This window comes from Puccinia triticina, chromosome 17A, assembly GCF_026914185.1.
Source record: "Puccinia triticina chromosome 17A, complete sequence".
Taxonomy (NCBI): domain Eukaryota; kingdom Fungi; phylum Basidiomycota; class Pucciniomycetes; order Pucciniales; family Pucciniaceae; genus Puccinia; species Puccinia triticina.
This window is the reverse complement of record NC_070574.1, coordinates 2,462,035-2,484,396: the sequence shown is the minus strand read 5'-3', so window position 1 is coordinate 2,484,396 and position 22,362 is coordinate 2,462,035. Positions and strand designations below refer to the sequence as shown.

General features: G+C 48.1%; 2 protein-coding genes across 2 annotated transcripts in view; both read left to right on the top strand.

The window, feature by feature from the left end:
- Positions 1-2,198: 2,198 nt before the first annotated feature.
- On the top strand, positions 2,199-2,450 carry PtA15_17A210 (uncharacterized protein; the record flags this gene model as incomplete). The annotated part of the gene is made up of 2 exons (XM_053164303.1): positions 2,199-2,288; positions 2,379-2,450. The coding sequence occupies 2 exons, from the start codon at positions 2,199-2,201 to the stop codon at positions 2,448-2,450; spliced, it is 162 nt and encodes a 53-aa protein (XP_053028283.1).
- Positions 2,451-6,549: 4,099 nt separating this feature from the next.
- The window catches only part of PtA15_17A209 (uncharacterized protein), a gene marked incomplete at both ends in the record, with an annotated part of 39,247 nt that continues 23,434 nt past the window's right edge, over positions 6,550-22,362 (top strand). Inside the window, 2 exons of the mRNA XM_053164301.1 lie at positions 6,550-6,912; positions 7,032-7,085. Of these exons, the coding sequence (XP_053028282.1) occupies positions 6,550-6,912; positions 7,032-7,085 (417 nt within the window). The remainder of the gene's footprint in view (positions 6,913-7,031; positions 7,086-22,362) is intronic.

Here is a 22,362-nt window from a genome sequence, read left to right as displayed (position 1 = left end):
TAGTAGGAGTGTGCCAAAGCACACTCCGTAGTAAAAGTGTGCCAGAGCACACTCTGTAGTAAAAGTGTGCCAGAGCACACTCTGTAGTAGGAGTGTGCCAAAGCACACTCTGTAGTAGGAGTGTGCCAAAGCACACTCTGTAGTAGGAGTGTGCCAAAGCACACTCCGTAGTAGGAGTGTGCCAAAGCACACTCCGTAGTAGGAGTGTGCCAAAGCACACTCCGTTCTAGGAGTGTGCCAAAGCACACTCCGTTCTAGGAATGTGCCAGAGCACACTCTGTAGTAGGAGTGTGCCAAAGCACACTCCGTAGTAGGAGTGTGCCAAAGCACACTCCGTTCTAGGAGTGTGCCAAAGCACACTCCGTTCTAGGAGTGTGCCAAAGCACACTCCGTTCTAGGAATTGCCAGAGCACACTCTGTAGTAGGAGTGTGCCAAAGCACACTCCGTTCTAGGAGTGTGCCAAAGCACACTCCGTTCTAGGAGTGTGCCAAAGCACACTCCGCTCTAGGAGTGTGCCAAAGCACACTCCGTTCTAGGAGTGTGCCAAAGCACACTCCGTTCTAGGAGTGTGCCAAAGCACACTCCGTTCTAGGAGTGTGCCAAAGCACACTCCGTTCTAGGAGTGTGCCAAAGCACACTCCGTTCTAGGAGTGTGCCAAAGCACACTCCGTTCTAGGAGTGTGCCAAAGCACACTCCGTTCTAGGAGTGTGCCAAAGCACACTCCGTTCTAGGAGTGTGCCAAAGCACACTCCGTTCTAGGAGTGTGCCAAAGCACACTCCGTTCTAGGAGTGTGCCAAAGCACACTCCGTTCTAGGAGTGTGCCAAAGCACACTCCGTTCTAGGAGTGTGCCAAAGCACACTCCGTTCTAGGAGTGTGCCAAAGCACACTCCGTTCTAGGAGTGTGCCAAAGCACACTCCGTTCTAGGAGTGTGCCAAAGCACACTCCTTTCTAGGAGTGTGCCAAAGCACACTCCGTTCTAGGAGTGTGCCAAAGCACACTATGTTCTAGGAGTGTGCCAAAGCACACTCCGTTCTAGGAGTGTGCCAAAGCACACTCCGTTCTAGGAGTGTGCCAAAGCACACTCCGTTCTAGGAGTGTGCCAAAGCACACTCCGTTCTGGGAGTGTGCCAAAGCACACTCCGTTCTGGGAGTGTGCCAAAGCACACTCCGTTCTGGGAGTGTGCCAAAGCACACTCCGTTCTGGGAGTGTGCCAAAGCACACTCCGTTCTAGGAGTGTGCCAAAGCACACTACATTCTAGGAGTGTGCCAAAGCACACTCCGTCCTGGGAGTGTGCCAAAGCACACTACATTCTAGGAGTGTGCCAAAGCACACTCCGTCCTGGGAGTGTTTCAAAGCACACTCCGTCCTGGGAGTGTGCCAAAGCACACTCCGTTCTAGGAGATTCAATGTTTGCCAAAGTCTCAAAGAACATCCATTATCTCCTCAAGGGGATGTTTTCTGTGTGTTTTTCTTTCTGCCACGCAAATTGGCAGCAGATCAAAGACATCAAAACATGGATGGTTGAGGTGGAGGAAGGTTGATTATTTTTTATTGATTATCATTTTCTTATCAACTCTTGATTGACTTGCCACACGGACAGCCTGTGATTCACTGTTTTTTCCAGCAGAGACACCAGATTTTTTTCCCAAGGCCCTTATGCAATAATGGACCTGGAGGCCAAGATGCCAAACAACGCTTTTGAAACATTTCAAGGAATCTTACTCACGCTGATCAAACCTCAGGTGACACGGAAGAACAAGTGGGCTCACGCAGACAACAAAGCGATATTCCTTGGCACCAACCCCAACATCTGCACCCTGCGCTCAATGCACTCAAGAAGATCAATTTTGCTTGTGGAAGCTTGGAAGGCTTCAGCCATTTTTGAGAAGGTTTTAAGTCAGGCGAGGATGACCCCAACATTCAAACTAAGATTCTTGGTAACTTGGATCCCAAGAAATACCCACATCAAATCCTTCTCTCTTTCTTGATCTTTGGTAAGTTTTTTTTTTCTTCAATTGTTCTTGCCCTCATCACTAATGTGGATCTGCACTTTAGGTGCCTGCGGCCTTTTTGGGACACCGGTCAACAACCGCACCATGTTTCCCCCCGGGTTGTGTCTTTTTACCAAGCGGCTGACGCTGAGAGATGCAACCGCACAATGTTTCCCCCCGGGTTGTGTCTTTTTACCAAGATGCTGACGCTGAGAGATGTGTCTCCCCCAGAGCCCGTCTGGCGCGAGACCCAGCACCTCATCATCCTAGCAATTACCAATGAGGACAACGTTCTGAGCACAATTTATTTGGCCAATGCCATTCAAAGAGATTTTTTTTCTCTCTGTACCCTTTGTATGACCATTGTCCCTTCTTACCAGCAGAATGATGCTAACCTTTGCCGACCTACTGAAGCGCTTTCTCAAGAGGAATACTTCCAGGAAGACAAGTAGAAGTGTAGAGTTACAAGTTTCTTTACCATTCCATTACAGATGTTTCTCCCTTTTTCAATTTTTATTGCAATTGGTGTTTTTTTGTTTTCAATGTTTATTGCAATTGATGTTGTTTCTCTTGCCCTAAATTGGCCATCTCAAAGCCTTGTTTGGATTGGCTGGACTGACAAGCAGCATCCCACCTTGTCTTCTGCCCACTGGCCTGAGTACCTGATTTTAACAAAACTGTCTTTATCTTGAAACTAATTTCCTGGACAGCCTCTTTCATATATAGGACCAATCTGTTGAGCCATTCCTGGTATTTACTTCGGCTCAATACCTGGCTCTCTGGACCAACAAGGGGAAGTGTAAGCAGTAACCCCTGCTTGGCAGTGCTGGCGGAGCAATTTCAATATCTGGGGACTGAGCTCAACAAAGCAGACTATCCCCGTCGTCCCCTTATTATCACCGTCCCACTTGGGAATAACGGTGCGCAAACAATGTCTATCTAAGGGGCGAGCCGGGTTGCAAGCTGGTTTAACGATTTTTTGACCTCTCCGAGATCAACCCAAACACCGGGTATTTTCAGTTGGCAATTGAGACGTTATGGAGCTCCTACGGTGTCAGACCGTAGGCAGCGCTGTGAGGGGGAAAGTGCTGGGTAGCTGCCCTCTTGGCTGTCCGTCGAATCAAGCAGAAATCAGGGATCAAATCTGGATAGCGGAGTGATGGGGAATCTGTTGAGAAAAGTAAGGGGGATGGATACCCTTGGCGGACCTGAGGAATGAGAAAGAATCAAGAGTACGGAGTAGAGTCCGCAACAAAGAGTGGAGTGTACTAAACAAGGTTTGAAGATCAGGTAATGCGGGAGGAGTAAGGGAAATATACAGGGCAAAGACCGGGGATACTGCCGGTGATGAAACTCAAAGAGGGATACAGGCCACTTGGCCAGGGATCAGAAAAGATGCTGGGGATACTGATAGCAGATCAGAAAAAGGTGATTTTATTCCCCTTGGATCAGGATGGAATTGCATGTGGAACTTGTTCAAGCTCAGCGGAGCTTGAACTTATAGTCTAAGATGAGCGGTGTGCGCCTGACCCTTGTGTCCGACGCACATCCCCCGCTATGACAACAACAACAACACACTAGATGCTCCGCAAAAATAAAATAAAGAGATCAAAAACATGAAACAGGACAAAGGGTGGGAAAGGATAGTACAGAAAACAATGTTGGAGAAAGAACTAGCAAAAATCATGTAAGGAGACGGGAAACCTGTGACGGCGGAGGCGGACAGAAAAGATGGGGTGGGTGGTTTCATATGGCGGAGGCGGAGTTTATTTTGAGGATTTTCAATTTCTGTGGAGCCCTGTACCGGCGGTCTGCCTACCACAATGTCCAAGGCAGTAGATGCTACCATATCCTTTGCGCCTGACAGGAACTTCCGCCGTCAAGCTTGAATCTGAAAATTCTCAAGAACCTTGCCCTGGCATCTGGAATGCCTGCCATCAACGTTTTTGCCAAGGAAGAAACTCAATGCCGCATTACAAGCTCAGAAGGAAGAATTTTGCGAAGGTACCGTCAAAGAAAATCTCAGTGGCTTGACTTACGCTTGAAAGCCCTGGGAAGACCTGACGTACGATGTTCCTGTTCCAGGCGGCCAACACCGTTTACTGAATGATATCTATGGATATGTCAAGCCCGGAACTCTGACAGCTTTAATGGGCTCCTCCGGAGCTGGAAAGACCACACTTCTTGATTTCCTGGCCAATTGAAAGACCACTGGTGTGATTGGAGGTGATGTGAAGGTTTCCGGATGTGCCCCTGGCTCTGAATTCCAAAGAAGGGCAGCTTAATGCCAACAGCAAGATGTGCATGGATGGACCACCACCGTTTGAGAGGCATTCAGATTTTTGGCATACCTGAGACAACCGGAAAATGTGTTGGTCAAAGAGAAGAACGCATACGTCAAGGAAGTCATCCAGCTCTTAGAACTGGAAGATTTGGCCAATGCAATGATTGGCTTTCCAGGATTTGGTTTAGGTGTTGAAGCTTGCAAACGTGTCACAATTGTTGTTGAACTTTTGGCCCAGCCCCAATTACTCTTGTTCCTTGATGAACCAACTTCTGGCTTGGATGGGCAGAGTTCTTACAACGTCATACAATTTTTAAGGAAGCTAGCCTCAGCCAGACAAGCAATTCTGTGCACAATCCATCAACCTAAATCTCTTTTGTTTGAAAACTTCGACAGACTCTTGCTCCAGAAGAAAGGTGGTCGATCTCTTTCTACCGTATCCTTTGCGCCTGGCAGGAAATTCTACCGTCAAGCTTGAATTGGAAAATGGCCAGATCAAAGCAGCCGAACAGTTGAACAAAGTAACAATTACAAAAGTACAAAGGATGAAAGAAAACAAAGGCAAACGCTGAGCCCCCGCTCCTGAGGCAAGAAAAGCAGACAAAGGGAAATGCTCAGCTCCAGCAGCTGAGGCTCTTCTTTCCACCTCCTGCTTGTCCAGCAGCACTGTACTCCCACAAATAAAACACCGTCCACTGTGAAAAAAACTCAAGAAACTGCTGCCAGTTGGCATGCATTTTTTCACAGTGGTCTTGCACCGACTGCCCCTCCCAGCAATTCTGCCCCAACTTCTTACTCTCCCCATCCACTTTCCCCCAACTCCATATCCTCTTCCCTCATCCTTCAATCACTATCATGGCAAAAAAGCAAAAAGCTAATGACCCTCCTCGGCCTTGGGGCCGTCCCCTCAAAGGCCAATATTTTGGTTGCAGACCAACTTTGGCTGCACCAACCGTCAGCCTCTTTGGCTTCTCTTGTGGGCTTGCTACCTCAGCACTCCCCCAACCCTGGGCCTTCTACTCACTTCGCTTCTCTGGACAAAACTCGTACTCTGTCACGCGCAGGTTGCGTCAGGTGATCTGTAGCTAATAGTGGAGGCCTGCCTAACTAGTAAATCTACCTATACTCTTCTATATATGCATGCCTTTTATGATTTATATGACTTTCCACCTGGGTATGTGTAAGGGTCGGGAGACCCTTCACTGTTTGGAGGCAGAGGGACAAGGCAGTGAGGCCTTGGAGCGGTTCTAGAAACAATCTTGGGGCTTTATTTCATAGAGCTAGCTCAGTGAGAGAGGGATCAGTCCGGGGTCTCTCTGCATACAAGATGGATCATAGAGGAAGGAGGAGAAAAGGAAATTAGAAGCTTACCTAGCTCAGTGAGAGAGGGATCAGTCCGGGGTCTCTACTGAGCTAGGTGGGGAGTGGGGAAGAGTAGACTATATAGATGAGAGCTTATATAATCAAAGGAAAGTCTAGTGTAACCTTGTGAAACCCAAGAGGAACGCGGGGCTTCACAGTATGGCCTGTACTAAACCTATAATTGTAACTAACTTCTAAACTAAAAGAGCTAGCTGGGTAGTTGAAGTGAGTGACTAGGGTTAAGTTTGTATGTAGAATCTATTTCTCTAATAATATTCTATCATATGCTAGTATTGTAGGCTGTAAGTTGAGGTTTTGACAGTTTTGTTGCACGCAACAGATCTGGATCACCACACCGTACGGCTGGGCCTTCTACCCGCCTTGCTCCTCCGGATTACTCCCCGCGCGACTTTGTCCCGCCGGTTCTTTCTACTCCAGAGACTGCGGAGCAAGCAGAATAAATTTTTTCTGTTCTGTCCTTGCCAGAAGCGGAGAAGAATTTTGTTGATTAAGTGCTCAAAAGGGTAAGCCCATGTCTACTTATTCATAATTTTCAGTTCTGAAGCTGAAAATGGCGGCCCTTCTAGATCCACTCAAAGCTAGGACCTCAACCCAACAGCAAGGACTCGCCCTTCCTCCTTTCTATTGAAGGTCGGGCCCAGACCGCCGCGATATTTTCAAAACACAAGGCATTCCATGTATCCAACGTGTTGGTTGGCAAGGTCACCCCTCGTATCATGGTCCTGATTGATGCAATTCTCGAAGTCCACCTGCCCCCTCGCGCATTGGGAGCATTACAATGGGTGCCGAGCCAAGTAGCGACATTAAGGAGTAGATAGTCATGGTGGAGAATGGTACATCAATGCATATCCTTTTTTTGATAGGTTCTTTTTGCAACTCAACTGATGCGCCGCCAAACGTATGCAGTCTGCAAGTCAATCTTTTTCCCGGAGGAACCCTTGGTCTTTTTCCCCAAGGCCCTCAATCTTGATGCAATAGGGGCACCGGAAGCTCAGATACCCAACGAGTCTTACAAAAGATTTTGCGGAATCCTCCTCTTGCTGATCAAACCCCACATGACACAGAAGAACAAGTGGGCTTACGCGGTCAACAAAGCGATTTTCCTTGGCACCAACCCCAACATCTTTCACCCTGGGCTCAATGCACTCAAGAAGAAGATCAACTTTGCTTGCGGGAGCTTGAAAGTCTGCAGCCGTTTTCAAGAAGCTTTTGAGTCAGGTACCCCAACCTTCAAACTAAAATTCTTGGTAACTTGAATCCTGAGAAATACCCACATCAAATCCTTCTCTCTTTCTTGATTTTTGGTAAGTAATTTTTTTTCTTCACTTGTTCTTACCCTCATCACTAATTTGGATCTGCACTTTAGGTGCCCGCGGCCTTTTTGGGACACTGGTCAACAACCGCACAACATTTCCTCCCGGTGTGTGTCTTTTCACCAAGCTGCTGATGCTGAGAGATGCGCCTCCCCCAGAGCCCGTCTGGCGCGAGACCCAGCGCCTCATCATCCTAGCAATCACTGAGAGGGGTGACGTTCTCAGCACAATTGATTTAGCCAATGCCATCCGGAGAGATTTTCTTTCTTTCTGTAGTTTGCATTCCCCTCTTGTTCCTTCATACCAACAAGGAATTGAACTTCAGCCACCTTCTGAAGCAACTCCTCTGATGGAATAATTTTTTTTCTATAAGTTTTTTCTTTCCTTTTCTTTACAGATCATTACTTCATGCTTTTTTTCACCGTTGCTATACCAATCTTTACTCTTTTTCTGTCTTGTTGTATTTTTCCTTTTCATTGGAATAAAACCATGACCTTTGAGGAATTCTTGTTGAAGAGTGGTACAGGTGCATCAAGCACTCCTGACGGGCCCACTAACACCATCCAGAGTTTAGTGTAACATCAAAGAAAGTTGCCCCTTGCTTGAAAGTCCTAAAAAGGGGTCATGACAGGCACATGAAAAAATTCCTGCACCATGTGTGGGACTTCACCGCCGCACATTGCGGTCACATTAACATATCAGGATGGCCAACCAGTCCTGAGCCACCACCCCGGAGCCCCACCAAGGGCGTTATGACCTGCAAGGCACTCCAATCCACCGTTACCCAACCTCTGCCACCCGCCCCAACCCATCAGCTACTCCTACCGGTTGCAACTCTTGAAAGCACTCCAACCACCCAGACTGCTGTGGCCCAAAAACCCCACGAACCCAAGATTGAGCAATATCAGCAGAGCCTCCATCATCAAGAGGTCAAACAAAGTTGGTGGAGCCCCAACCCTCAAAAATTATATCAAAATCAACAGACAATTCGTCTAGGGTCTGCCTTTTTTGCACCCCAAAAAATTACCCCATGCACACCAAAAGGGTGTGCAAGTCTGTGTACACCACATTACTTGGTGTGCATGTCTGTGCACTCCAAGTTCCATGAAGTGCGGGTCAGGTACTCCAAAGACCACGCTTCCCTGTAGTTCTCAATGACCAGTTGATGCTGGTCATTGGGAGGACTCATCCCTCTCAATGGCCGGTATGGACCGGTCATCAAGAGGAAACAACTCTTTCAATGACCAGTGCTGGTCATTGGGAGGAAAAATCCCTCTTGATAACCGCTGCTGGTCATTGGGAGGACTTGTCCCACTCATCCCTCTCAATGAACAGGACAGACCGGTCATCAAGAGGGGTGCTTCCTCCTGATTTCCTCCCAATGACTGGGACAGACCGGTCATCGGGACCCTCTCAATGACTGGTACTGGTCATTGGGACCCTCTCAATGACCGGTACAGGTCATTGGGACCCTCTCAATGACCGGTACTGGTCATTGGGACCCTCTCAATGACCGGTACTGGTCATTGGGACCCTCTCAATGACCAGTACTGGTCATTGGGAGGACTCACCCCAATCATCCCTCTCGATGACCGGTCTGTCCGGGTCATCAAGAGGGTTGCTTCCTCCCGATGACCGGGACAGACCGGTCATCAAGAGGTTTGTGTCAGAATACAGAGGTTGAAACTCTAGACGCCAAAAGGCGCAGGGGAGAAACTGACTTTGATGCAGTGCATCGTAAGTTTCAAGTTTCATCCCTCCAAACCCAAGCCATCGTTGCTAACCTTGTTGTCTCACCATCTCTACAACAGATGAGACGAGCAACAACTCCCCGAGGGCGCGTGGTAGAGAAAGAAAAGATAGCAACATCAGGGCAGCTCCGAGTTCCAATTCTTTGATCTTGTGAGTAATTAAGAGACAGCTTTGAGCAAGAGCTGGAACAGCAGACTGACAATCACCCGCTCTCAAAGTTCAATGTCTCATAGAATATCAATCAGCCCCAATAACCTGGCATCTTGAATAAGTCTCTTGACCAATGAGTAAGCACAGAGATCTTTGCTCCTACTGGTAGCAATGATGCACTTAGCTAACATAGATGTTGTCCCATGATAGCCTCAACAGGACTAGTCAACCGCTTCACTAAGGAATTCAACACTGTTGACACAAGTGTGCGGAACACAAGAGGTACTCAATCCCATGTGACAAACTAGAAAGCAGGAGCACAAAACTAACACAATGCAAATGTCTCTGTAGTAATCTCTCTCTTAGCGTTCACAGCCAATAACTTCCATTTGTTCTCTCTCTCTCTCTAGAATTTGTGTCCAAGCTTTCCCTATTATCTTTTTCTTCATCTCATAACTCAGAGGCACGGGAATTTTGCCTGCTCTTAGGTGAATACTCATTTCATTCTTGAATCAACACTTCTCAAATGACAAACAAATTCTATGTAAATACTTGACTAGATAATTGTTCTGACATCAAAATCTATCTTAGTTGTCTGCAATCTTACAGGTTGCTTCCTCCCCAATGACCAATCTGTACCGGTCATCAAGAGGGATGAGTCCTGTCAGCTGGCTACTATGGCAGAGTCACCGTGACAAGATACAAATGAAAATATAAAAAGTAGTTTTACATATGAAAGAGACATTATTACTCTTACATATGTAAAACTACGCAAAAACATTTAATACATATGTAATAATTGATTACTTAGCTTTGTGTAATCAATAAGTAAAATATTATAGAAGATTCTGATTCTACAGGTAAAATAACCTAGGGTAAGTGCACAGAAGCTAGTTCTAGTACCTTCTGTGGCACATTTCCACGGAAATGAGCATCACAGAACTGCCAAACCAGCCCCTATGACGTGTAAGGCACATGTAAAAACACGCAGAACCTCTGTAAATGGTCCTTGGCAACCCTTGTATCCAAGCCCCAAGGTTCCACGACCCACAGCGCCTTCTAGCGTAACCAAATTGCCTCAGAATGCGCCCACAAGTTTCCCCCTGTCCCCTGGGCGCCCCTGGAGGCCTGCATAGGCTATAAAAAGGGCCATTTCTCCGCCCAAAAGGAGATTCCCCAGCTTTACATTAGCTATTAGAATTTTACCCGCCTTCAACAGCCTCAATACTCAAGTGACTCTAGGGTCTTATACTAGCAAGTTTAAGCCCATTCTCTTGAGATTCTCCACCATTTCTTTCTGGGATTTGAAACACCCCTGTTTAAAGGCCCCAGTTCTTTATTCTAGAGGGATTAAACAACCCTGATTTATCAAACCCCTCTTAAAATTACTTATATCAATTTTATTACATCTAATTGGCCCAAATTGCCCTATTTTTACGCCATAATTCCCAACATTTACGTTGGAATTATCCCTTATACCTTTGTCTTAGAGTTTTACAACTCTAATATTTTGCTTTGCATCACGTGTAGCTAGAAGGATAATATCCTTGGCATCACGTAGGCTGACAAGTCCTATTGATGACTGGTGCTGGTCATGGGGAGGACTCACCTCCTCAATGACCGGTATAGACCAGTCATCAAGAGGTTTGAACTTTTTTCCTCCTGATGACCAATCTGTATTGGTCATTGAGAGGGGTGAGTCCTCTCAATGACCGGTGCTGGTCATTGAGAGGGATGAGTCCTCCCAATGCCTGGCGCTGGTCATTGGGAGGAATCATCCCAGGGTTGTTTCCTCCCAATGACCGGTCTACCCTCAATGGCCGGTCTGCTGCAGCCGTCAAGGCGGGAGTGCGACAGGGTGCACTCCAAAGTTTTTTGGAGTGAGCTTCTGCACACCCAGCATTTCCTGGAGTGAAAATAGTTCACTCCTAAAACAACATCTTTTTGGAGTGAACTATTTTCACTCCATGAAATGCTGGAGTGCATACCTGTGCACTCCAAAAAACCTTGGAGTGCACACCTTTTTTGGTGTGCGCGCAGTAATTCTTTGGTGTGCAAAAAGGCAGACCCTATTATTGTCATGGTGAAGGTCACGGATTTAGCCGCTGTCCCAATCTTCAGAAAGACAAGACGGACACCCTTGTCAAGCAGAAGGGGAGCAGCTTCTTCTTTCCAAGTGGCGCTCTTATTCCCTTTGATTCAAGCCGACCAATCCGCGGTGTTGTCACCGTTTCCAATTGCCTGACCCAAGCAGTTTTTGCCGCACTCCGCTTCAAGCAAGTTACATCTCACTCAACAAGATCCATTCTCCAGAACCTCTTCCCCCACCCTTCCGGAATTGTGTGTGGAATCCCACAAAAGAAAGGAGAAAGGCGCCGCAGTCACAAAGAACTCCGCCTGCTTGGTCTTATCATTGTTTTTATAGCCGTGGAGCAGCAAGGCCCGCTCTTTTGGATTCCAGATCTCCACCCCGTTGTGTTCAATCCGTGCAGGCGATGGACTCTGTTCTTAGGAAGATTGCCAATCTCTTGGTCCCTGGCCTTTCTGGATCTAAGCTTGTTGCCACTTCTCCTGCCGTGGTGATGGGTAGGAAGAAGTGGTCTTGACATCGCCATGCAGAACATTTTTCTCAAGATCAAGCAGTTCCATCTCCCCCGAATTCCGTTCTCAAGACCATTCCTAGTCAGCAGCACTGCCTGAAGGCGGAACGTTTGCCCGCGTCTACCGATCTCAAATCCTGTTCCCTGAACCCTTCTACTCAATCCTTGTACAAATCTACTGATCTGCCGCCTTCCAACCTCCGAGACAGGGTAAAACTATGTCCCAGCCCTTCCCCAATTCCGACCGCCAATCTTGCTTCTAGTACTCAACTCCGCCAGGCAGCAGAGCATCCAATTCCGCTTCCTAACCTCCGAGACGAGGTTAAACTACGATCCCCTTCCTATTTGACTCCTGTTCCCAATCTCTCCTCTCAGCCCCGCAGGATGGCTGAGCAGTTGATCACATCTCCTGCCCTCCGAGACAAGGCTAAACTATGCTCTATTTCTTCTTTGAATCCAACTACTGATGTCCATTCCGGTCGCCAACTCTACCAGACGGCAGAGCCTCTGATTTTGCCTCCAAGCTTTCCAGAAACAAATTACTTGACCCCTTTGCCATTCTGAATTGCGGAGCTGCCTCGTGCGCTCGTTGATACCGTCCCGTCCCGGCGGTTTGATCCTCTTTGGTCAACAACCTCAGACTCTTCTCTGATCTTTCCTTTGCCTCAAACACCCACTTCAACTCCCAATCTTTTATCGCCGCTCATTCCAACACTCCCTGATCTTCCCATCCAGACCCCGTTTCCGCCTCAATCCTCCAACTAAAATTTGTCCAAGCTTTATAATCTGACCTCTTCTGAGCTTTTGAATTCTCCGCTTTCTGTTCAAACAACTTTCACTAGCAACTCTCAATCATCCTCCTCATCTCCGATCCTTAAGTGGGGCGTACTAGGCTCTTTCCATTTGGTTGGCAGAGAAGTTGTGGTTTGTTGTGGCTGTTCTTATGGGGACATTTCTAACCAAAAGCAAGTTCCCCCTCCTGGTATGCACTTCCTGGGTAGCTACTACCGGCGAGTTTTGAAAATCCTACTTCAGCCACACTTGTGAGCATTGCATTGGCGCCCGGATGTTTCTTTCTTCTAGTTTTCCCCCTTCCCCCTCAAGACTTTCCTTTCCAGATCTTTCTTTGACGCCAGATGGAGGATGAGCAGTCTAGGGACAGACTGCAAGCGTGGTGGAGATGTGGTGCACTAAATCACTATGAAAAAAACTCAAGAAACTGCTGCCAGTTGACATGCAGCATACTCGAGTCAAATGCCCATTTATACAAGGCTCATACCAATGAATCCCAGGGTGGTAAACCCTGGAATTCCTGCACATTGCTCAACTGAACTCTGGTGCAGTGCACAATACTGAGGCACACCAAGCTGATTCTGAGCTATGATATGTATATATATATATATATAAGACAACCTACTCTGAGCTGAATGCTCAGCTTTATTACATATCAGGAAGAAACCTTCCTGGTCAACAATCCCACAGAGCTTTTATGTAGACTGGGAGGGATCCCTCTCAGTCAACATGATGAAAGGGTAAACACCCTGCTCAATGACCGGCACAGTCCGGTCATCAAGCGGGTACACATACTCACTCGATGACCGGCACACGCCAGTCATTGAGCCGGTACACAACCCGCTCGATGACCGGCACAGTTCGGTCACCAAGCGGGTAAACATACCCGCTCGATGGCTGACACATGCCAGTCATTGAGCGGATACACATACCCGCTCAACGACCGGCACACACTGGTCATTGAGTGGGTCTAATCCCACTCAATGACCAGCAAACACCGGTCATCAAGTGAGTCTGATCCCACTCGATGACCAGCACACACCGGTCATTGAGTGGGTCTTATCCACTCGATGACCGGCACACACCAACCGTTCTTCGAGATGGTACACTCAATGACCGGCACACATGTTTGCCGGTCATTGAGAGGGATAAGACCCTCTCAATGACTTGCTTGTGCCAGTCATCAAGCGAGTATGTGCCGCTTGATGACTGGCATCTGCTGTTCATTGAGCGGGTATGTGTACCCGCTCGATGGCTCGCGTTTGCCGGTCATCAAGGGGGATAAGACCCTCCCGATGACTGGCGTGTGCCGTTCATTGAGTGGGATCAGACCCACTCAATGACCTGTGTTTGCTGGTCATTGAGTGGGATAAGACCCACTTGATGACCGGTGTGTGCCAGTCATCGAGTGGGATCAGACCCACTCGATGACATCCCACTTGATGACCGGCCGGTGTTTGCTGGTCATCAAGTGTGATAAGACCCACTTGATGACCGGTGTGTGCCGGTCATTGAGTGGGATCAGAACCACTCGATGATTGGTGTGTGCTGGTCATCAAGTGGGATCAGACCCACTCAATGACCGGTGTGTGCCGGCCATTGAGTGGGATCAGACCCACTCATTGACCGGTGTGTGTCGGACATTGAGTGGTATTAGACCCATTTGATGAACTGAACACACCGGTCATCGAATGGGTCTAATTCCACTCAATTCCGGCGACTTTCAATGTATGTAGGGCCCTTGTCCAGGAGGGATTCCTCTTGGACAACCGGTGCATGAAGCAGTCGTCCAGGAGGTATCCCTCCCGGGCGACTGATATATGAAGTAGCCGTCCGGGAGGGATCCTACCAGGAGGGATCCCTCCCAGGCGACTGGTGTATGAAGGAGTCGTCCGGGAGGAATTGCCTCCTGGACGACTGTTATGTAGGGTTATTGTATGTATCTGTTGTCTGGGAGGGATTCCTCCTGGACAACTGGTGTATGAAGCGGTCATCCGGGAGGATCCCTCCCGGGCGACTGTTGTATGGGGCCGTTCTCCGGGAGGCCTCCCTCCCGGACGACTTTTGGTTGACCAGTGTGTTACACATGTTGTTGACTGGGAGGGATTCCTCCTAGTCCGCTTGGTTGGGTCTATGCGGCCTTGTCTGCCAGCCACTTGACAAGGGTGCTTAGAGATGGGCGCTTCGCATCCAGGTACCCGCTGTAAGACTCAAAAGTGGTTGTGAAACCCTTTTGCTGAATGGAGAAGGGGATGATGGAGGTGCAAACTCTGCCCTTCTATACTATCAGATAACAAGACCCACCAAGCTAAGCTTGGCAAGTTTTAATCAAGTGATAGGTCTGGTCTAGTTCCAGATGAAGTTGTTTGATGACAGGTATGTGAGAGTTGAGAGGATTTATGATGATGGAAAGGGTGAAAGTTGACTTGATGTTTCCGGTGGGAGTTGAACACAGGTCCTTGAGAGGGTGATATAAGAAGTTGAGAAGAGTGTCTGGACTGAGAAGGGTATATGTCTTAGTCGGGAGTTGAACCAGGAACCTGGTAACTCGTGACAGGTGCGTGATATGCAACCAGTGATATGAGAGTATGAGAATATGAGAGTGAGATCAGTGGTTATTGCAGATAAGAGGGATGATATGGTATGTTATAAAAGTGTAAGGGTGATGATAATGGCTAATGGGTGATATCTGTATAACTGGTGGGTACTGAACTGAGGGAAAAACAACTGGGGGAGAGAGCTCCTTATATAGACAAATGTGAGGGATTTTAGCTACAAGGGGGACCCTGGATGAGGGATTTTAGCTGGTGGGCTGCATACAAGTGGTGTCAGAAGATACTAAATACAGGAAAAAAGTGGGGTGAGAAATGAAAGATGAGGTCATACTATGCAAGGACCGCATAAACAAAGCGGGGAAATGTCAAACACAGGGGTACTTCATGCAAGGGGTGCATGAGTGGTGTCAGACTAATGCATGGAGTGCAGAAATGGGGTCAGAAGACTGCATGCAGCTGCAAGGGGTGCATAAATGAGGCGGGGACATGTCAAATACAGAAGAAATGGGGTTGGTCCCCTGCATATGCAGTGGAGATAAGTAGGATAGAAAAGAGTATGTGTTTGGCTGGGGCGGAGTATGTGTATACCTGGGAAAGGTGACTTGAGGGGTGTGACAGGTTGATGACTGGGGCTGGCCGTGTCCATGAGGGTCCAAAAGGGTGTAACTTCCAATCCAGCGGGGTTCCAGTGATGCTTCCAGTGGTGACTAGGGGTAAAATTGGCCGTGGAATCCATTTATGAGGTCTATTTGGTGGTATCTTGAGGACTAGGGTGAGTAAATATATGTATGAGAAAAAACTTTTGATTTTTCACTTTTCCGTCTACCACACCGCGCGTTTTCGGATACCCGCGGCCAATTTTAGCCATTTCCTGGCATCCGCATCCGCATCCGCATCCAACAGCGGGTACCCGCGTGCCTGGGCGGATACCCGCGCGGGTATCTTTGGATACCCGCCCCTCAAAACGTGCTTACCGGTTGACTGCTGCATATGTCAGTCAACCGGGAGGCACTTCTCCCTGCCGACTGCTCCATATGGCTGTTGACCGGGAGGGACGCCTCCCGGTTGGCTGCTTGATATGGCTGTTAACCGGGAGGAACGCCTCCCGGTCGACTGCTTGATATATGACTGTTGACCGGGAGGGATTCCTCCCGGTTGACTGGTGTGTATAGTCGTCGACCGGGAGGGATTCCTCCCGGTCAACTGGTATGTCTAGTTGTCAACCGTGAGGGATTTCTCCCGGTCGACTGCTCGATACATATGCCTGTTGACTGGGAAGGACTCATCCCAGTTGACAACTAGCATACCTGTCGACTGGGAGGGATTCCTCCCGGTTGACTGGTGTGTATAGTCATTGACCGGGAGGGATTCCTCCCGGTTGACTGGTATGTCTAGTTGTCAACCGGGAGGGATTTCTCCCGGTCAACTGCTCAATACATATGCCTGTCGACCGGGAAGGACTCATCCCGGTCGACTACTTTATGTTGCTGTCGCAACATAGAGCGGCTTTATGGCTGCCAACCGCCGCAGCTCCCATACCCTAGCTGGGAGAGCGGATACCCGCCGGAATACACGGGTACCCTCTGGATTCTGCCGGAATCTCAGACATCCGCATCCGCTGGCGGGTACCCGAGGGCCTCCAGCGGGTACCCGCCAGCGGATAGCGGATACCCGCAACGGGTTCTGTGCGCCCATCTCTAAGGGTGCTGGTATGTACTTATAAGGTGCTACTGCTGTGCCAGCTGAGCATCTCATAAGTACATAACTGCACAAAACGTTAGTGTGGCTAAGCAGAGTATCAACATACTTGCTTAGCCTGAGCTAATCCATAAGAATACATGGACTAAACCTGGAATAAAGCTGGACAAACTCAAGTATGCAGCAATGTATCAGCCTGGATCTGGCATGTCAACTGACACCAATTTCTCGAGTTTTTTTCACAGTGAATGGTACAGGCGGTTATTCAGATCAAATCAGCAGCGCGCGGAGTGTATCCAGTCCTTAAGATAGTCAGCTTTCATCCCCCAGTCTCAAGAACTCAGTCCTCAAGATCCTCAAGGTGTTTCAGGATCTTCTCCCCCCTTCTTTCCCTTCTTTTTGTCTGTTTTGTCTCTTCCTTCTCTTTCTTGTCTTGTCTTTTCTTATTTTCTTATATGCGCGCTTTTGGATGGAGATGTATGTGGTGGGTTGGTGTGTTGTTTTGTGTTTTCTTTGGTTGTGTTCTGTTCTCTTTTCCTTTGTGTTGTTGCACGCGCAGAGGCGCGCAGGTGTATGATGACCTGTCCACAACATGTCACAGTCCCCAGAGTCTGAGTTCAGCTCAAACTCAGATGATGGGGCGGCATGGACTTTGTCTGAACCCTTTTCTTTTGGCTTTTCAGATCATCCATCCAGAATCTTAATCTTATTGATCCCTCTCTGAGTCCACATGTCTTCTGAGTTCAAACTCTCAGCACCTTGTGTCCCTTCCAGAAAACACACGGGTCCGCAACCGAGATGCTGAAGCCGATGGAAACAAGAAATTCACTAAGCCTGTTGTACCAAGCGAGTGATGCTTGCTTAAGCCCATAGATTGCTTTGTTTAGTTTGAGGAGGAGTCAACACTCGGGTTTGAAACCGGGAGGAGGAGTGAGATAGACGGTTTCCTTCAGGTTGCAAGTGAGAAAAGCGGATTTGGCGTCTAGCTGGTGGATAAGAAGATTATTGGTAGTTGCGAATGAGAGGAGAAATCGAAGAGAGCACGGCTTCCCTGTTGGAGCATATTTCAGATCAAAATTTAAACCATACGTCTGTCAAAATCCCTGGGCACAGACCCGGGCCTTGTATTCAATGATCTCGTTGCTTGGGCCGGGGATTGGATTCAAGCCTTCTTGATGGGGGATTTTGATTCAGACGTCGTGATCAACCATGTTTTGGATCTCTCTTTCTTTGGCTTCCTTCCACCGAGAACTGTCAGGGCTCTGCATGGCCTGTCAATGGTTCTTGGGATCCACCGTGGTCTTTGGGAAGGCCTGCGGGCGGCGTCTGGAGTATTTGAGAATGTTGGATTCATTAACATCGCTTTGGATCAGAGTTGGGTGTTGAGGTCCATGAATAATGAGTCTACGACGAGGCGGTTCCGGGGTATCTTCATCATTGTTGACACCATCGTCCTCTTGATCTAGATCCATGGAAACAGGGTTTTGATCAGCCAGATTTTCTTGGGAGTCAAATTGTTGGTTGATTTCAAGAGCGGGGTCCAAGGATGATGCGCGATCAGCAGACTCAAATGGCAGGATAGGAGAGGAAATGATTTTTTCAAATGGCGAGTTGCTGAAAGAATCTAGGCTGGGATTTAGAGCTGAAAGAAGAGGAAAAATAGATTCATCGAAGTAAGCGTGACGAGTCTCGATTATTTTTCTGTCACTGAGTCGGACGACACAATAAGCCGAGTAGTCGTTACTATAGCCGATGAAGATGCCTTCCCAGGAAACTGGGTCAAATTTGCCTGTGTGTAGCTGCTTTGGCTTGATCATCCACGTCTTGCATCCAAACGGTTTGAAGAATTTGAGGTTTGGTATCTTCTTGAACAGTTGCTCAAGCGGGGAGGTTTTGCTGCGGCTAAGAGAAGGAAGACAATTGGCCGTCATCATGGCGGTCTTGACGGACTCTCCCCACCACTCTTTTGCTAAATTCGAGTGAATCATCATGCACCGCGCCATGTTGATTATAGTCTTGTTGGCTCGTTCAGCCACACCGTTGTGTTGCGGTGTATAAGGCAGAGCAACATTGTGCTGAATACCAGCGACTTTGAGCTGCTCGGAGAGTGCTTTGTTGACGAATTCGCCGCCTCCGTCCGTGATGAGCTTCTTCATTTGGAATCCAGTCTGGGTTTCAAAGAAGGTTTTGAAGTCGATGATTGCCTTGCATGCAGCCAACTTTTCTTTGAGAAGAGTGACACTGATATACCCGGTGTGTTGGTCAACCAAGGTGAGAAAGTACTTAGCCCCTGAATTGGTCGAGGGAGAAATGGGGCCGACCAAATCACCGTGAATCACTTCGAGTGGATTTTTCGTGGTGTTGAAGCTGCCCTTGAACGGAAGTTTTGAGGTTTTTCCAAGCATGCATGAGTCGCAGGCTGATGATGGGCTGAGAGAGGCGTCGTTGACTGCGACTCTGATTCTTCCTACGCTGGCATGTCCGAGGCGGTTGTGCCAGGTTTGAAATGGCAAGGTGGTTAGAGAATGCGTCGTACTAGCAAGATTGGTGACAAGAGCTGAGACTGGACCTATAGGTGAGTTGAACTCGAAGATGCCGTTGATTAAGTTACATGAAAAGAAGATGGAGTCGTCGATGACAACTTCATAGGTGCCTGCTACTTTACGAATTCGGATGTCTTTCTCCATAAGCTGCCCCCCCGAGATCAGGTTGCGCGTGAGGCCTGGGACATAAAGGGCGTTTCTAAGGACCACCAGCTTTCCTGTTGCTTGAAAGATCTTTGCAGTTCCTCCTTGGGTTGCTTTTAAGTCATTTGCACCTTTACCCGTGCTGATTGGGATGTTTACAACCTCGGTTTCAGTGAAGAACGACAGGTCATTCAACATATGGTGTGAGGCTCCTGAATCAAGAACTGGAGCAAGCTGGTGCGGTTTGGTAAGCAGACACTGAGATGTGGTGATATTGGCGAAAGCTGGTGTTTCATAGGCGGTGGCTTGAGATGATGGTGGAACAGGCGCTGCCATGGTGCTGTTACTGGCTGCTGGAAGATCGCGAACTGGTCTTAAGTGTGGATACAGCGCCCAGCATTTTGACTCAGGATGAGTTGCATTCGGATTGTGAACCTTTTTGCATCGCGGCGGCGGCCTGACGCGGTAGTTGCTTGTCAAGGCAATGGCAGTTCTTTCGGCGTGATTGGGCTTGTGACTTAATTCTTCATGATTGGCTAGGTCCCTGAGCTTTTCAATAAGGGCTTCTGAGTCGCTTTGCAATACCTCATTGGTTAAAAGTGGATTGGTCAAGCCAGGTCGTTTTGACAATATCTTAGCAATAATAAATCCGCAGATGTTGCTTTTGGATGTGATTTTTCCAATTGCGGCGAATTTGGCGAGAGATAATTCGACAAGATCCAAGAACTGATTAATATCACCGTTGAAAAACAAGTTATTCCACTTGTTGGTTGCGCGGATCCAATTGTGAATCGTGTTGGAGCCGTACATCCTTTTGACTTTGGCCCAGATGGCATACCCGTTCGACGCACGCTGCTGAGTGACAATGCCGTGATAGATTTGGTCCCCTATTTTGGAGCTTATGATGAAAGCAGCCTTGTTCAGTTTCTTGGTGGTACTCAGGTTTGGGTTTGGACCAGGATCAGTGTTGACCGTGGTGAGGAGGTCCTTATGGCCAAGGTATGTCGTTAGTCGCTGCGACCACATTGGGTAGTTGCTGTTGCCAATCAGCATTGGAAGGATTGACAATTCTTCTTTGCTTGAAGTCATGGTCGTCCTTGCTCTTGTGATTTCTGGGTGTTTCGAGGCGTACCGGTTTTCTGCTTCAAGACTGTAAATCTGTGAAAATTAAGAGAACTAATAGCAATTATATTTCAGATTAGAGTAGGAGTCGTGAACGAGAGATAGGAAGCAGAAAAAAGCTGGTGCTCTTACCTAAGAGCAAGGGTAGAGTTTTTAAGCGGAGATTATTCAAGACAAAGATTGAAAGTGTTATTGAAGAGACAATGGTAGATGAGAAGTGTGAGGAAAGCACAGAGGTGCAGGACACGGGGATTTCAAGATTATGCCGAGTTCGGCAGCAAGAAGCTTGGGATTAAAAAGAAGAAAAAGAAAGATAGAGGCCAAATAATGCAACGAGTTTAAGCGAGTTATTATGGGAAAGACTAAGGGTTCTTTTTGTAAAAGTTTTTAAGGAGATTTGTTGGTTAGGTGCTGATGCTAGTGTGTTCGAGGATGACAATGAAAAGAGGATGATGAGTTAGCTTCTGGCGACAGAGCAGCTCCATTTTATAGACGCAAGTCAGGTTACTGACTGGTTAGAGATCCGACGAATCGGGAAAACCTTTCTCGCTGAGGAAACTCAGGGTTCAGGAGAAATGAGCGCCACACCTGACCGAGAGTCTGGGTTGGACGCCACACCTGACCAGGAGTCAGGGTTGAAGGCTAAAGCTTCGCCTGCCAAAGCTGCGGTAGGGTTTTATGATTAGTACACAAGCCAAGTTCAGAACAAGGCTGGTTCTTCGCGTCCAACAGCGGCGCTGTCTCGCTCAAAGAGGACACTTACAAGATAGAAAGTGTTCAGCTCCTTGTTTTGGAACCTGACAGATGTCACCTGATGTCTGGTGACAATTGATTTTTCCTGGTGAAAGGCAAAGGCTGCAAGATCTCAGACGACGTACCCAAAGAAACTACCTTCCAGCCCCGCTTGACTGGTTGAGTTATTGGTTCTTCCTCCACCAACTGGAGGCGCACAGAACCACCTCCCCATTTCAATCCTGATCCGCCCATCCAACCACCCAGAGAATCCCAACAAACTGGGCAAGTGGACCTCAACAGCCTCATAGCCAAGATGCGCTTCCAACGCGAGCTCGACCAGGCTTGACTAAATGAGGACCAAGCCCGAAGCGAGGAAGATTGAGCCCGTCGTGAAGCTGAAGAGAACCGCAATCAACGATGTTGTGAACTCGATGAATCAGCCAAAATCTCCGCCATCATCAACGCGGCAATCAACAAGCTGGATTCCGAGGACATACTTAAGCCGGATGGTTCAAACGTCAGACGCTGGGAGGACGCTCTTTGACTCACAGCCTTTGAACGCTTCCACACCAGCACTTCTTTACGCCTAATGAAGATACAATGTTTGATCCCTACTATGAAGCAATCGCACGAGGGATCATTCACTTGTCTATACACAGTGATATATTGTACGATCTTGTCAATTTTGATAACTCGGCCGCAGTCTACGAGCACTTAGTTTCAAAGTTCCGCGTCATCAATCGCGCAAGACAACTTCACACGTGGGAAGTGCTGAAGAAAATCTCTTTGCGCGACTACAGCAGCTCGGCAGAGGCGATTGCAGAGGTCTACCAGTGTGCCAGATCATTCCGGGAACAGGGTGTCGAGCTGAACTGGGAGTACACCATCATCAGTTTCATTTTCCAGGGCAACCTCAATGATCACCTTGGACCAGTAGTTGATTGAAAGGTGGACCTCTTCATGGAGACCCACGACTTCGAGTTGCCCACCTCTGGCGACATCCTTTGGTTTTGGGAGGCCACACGCACAGAACATTGTCTAGCCACCGAGTCAGGACGGTCGGAATCTTCAGCCCTTACTGTCACTCTAGCCAGCCGCGACAATACTAGCGTTTCAGGATGCGTTTCAGGAACAAACCTAGCAACCAACAAGGAACATCAAGTCAATGCTATGACGCTGAACAAGCCGCCTACCTGCTACATATGCAAGCAAACGGGACATTATGCCACCAACTGTCCAACTAGCAGAAAAAATAACCCTCATCAATGTTCAACAGCTACTTGTCCCAACCCC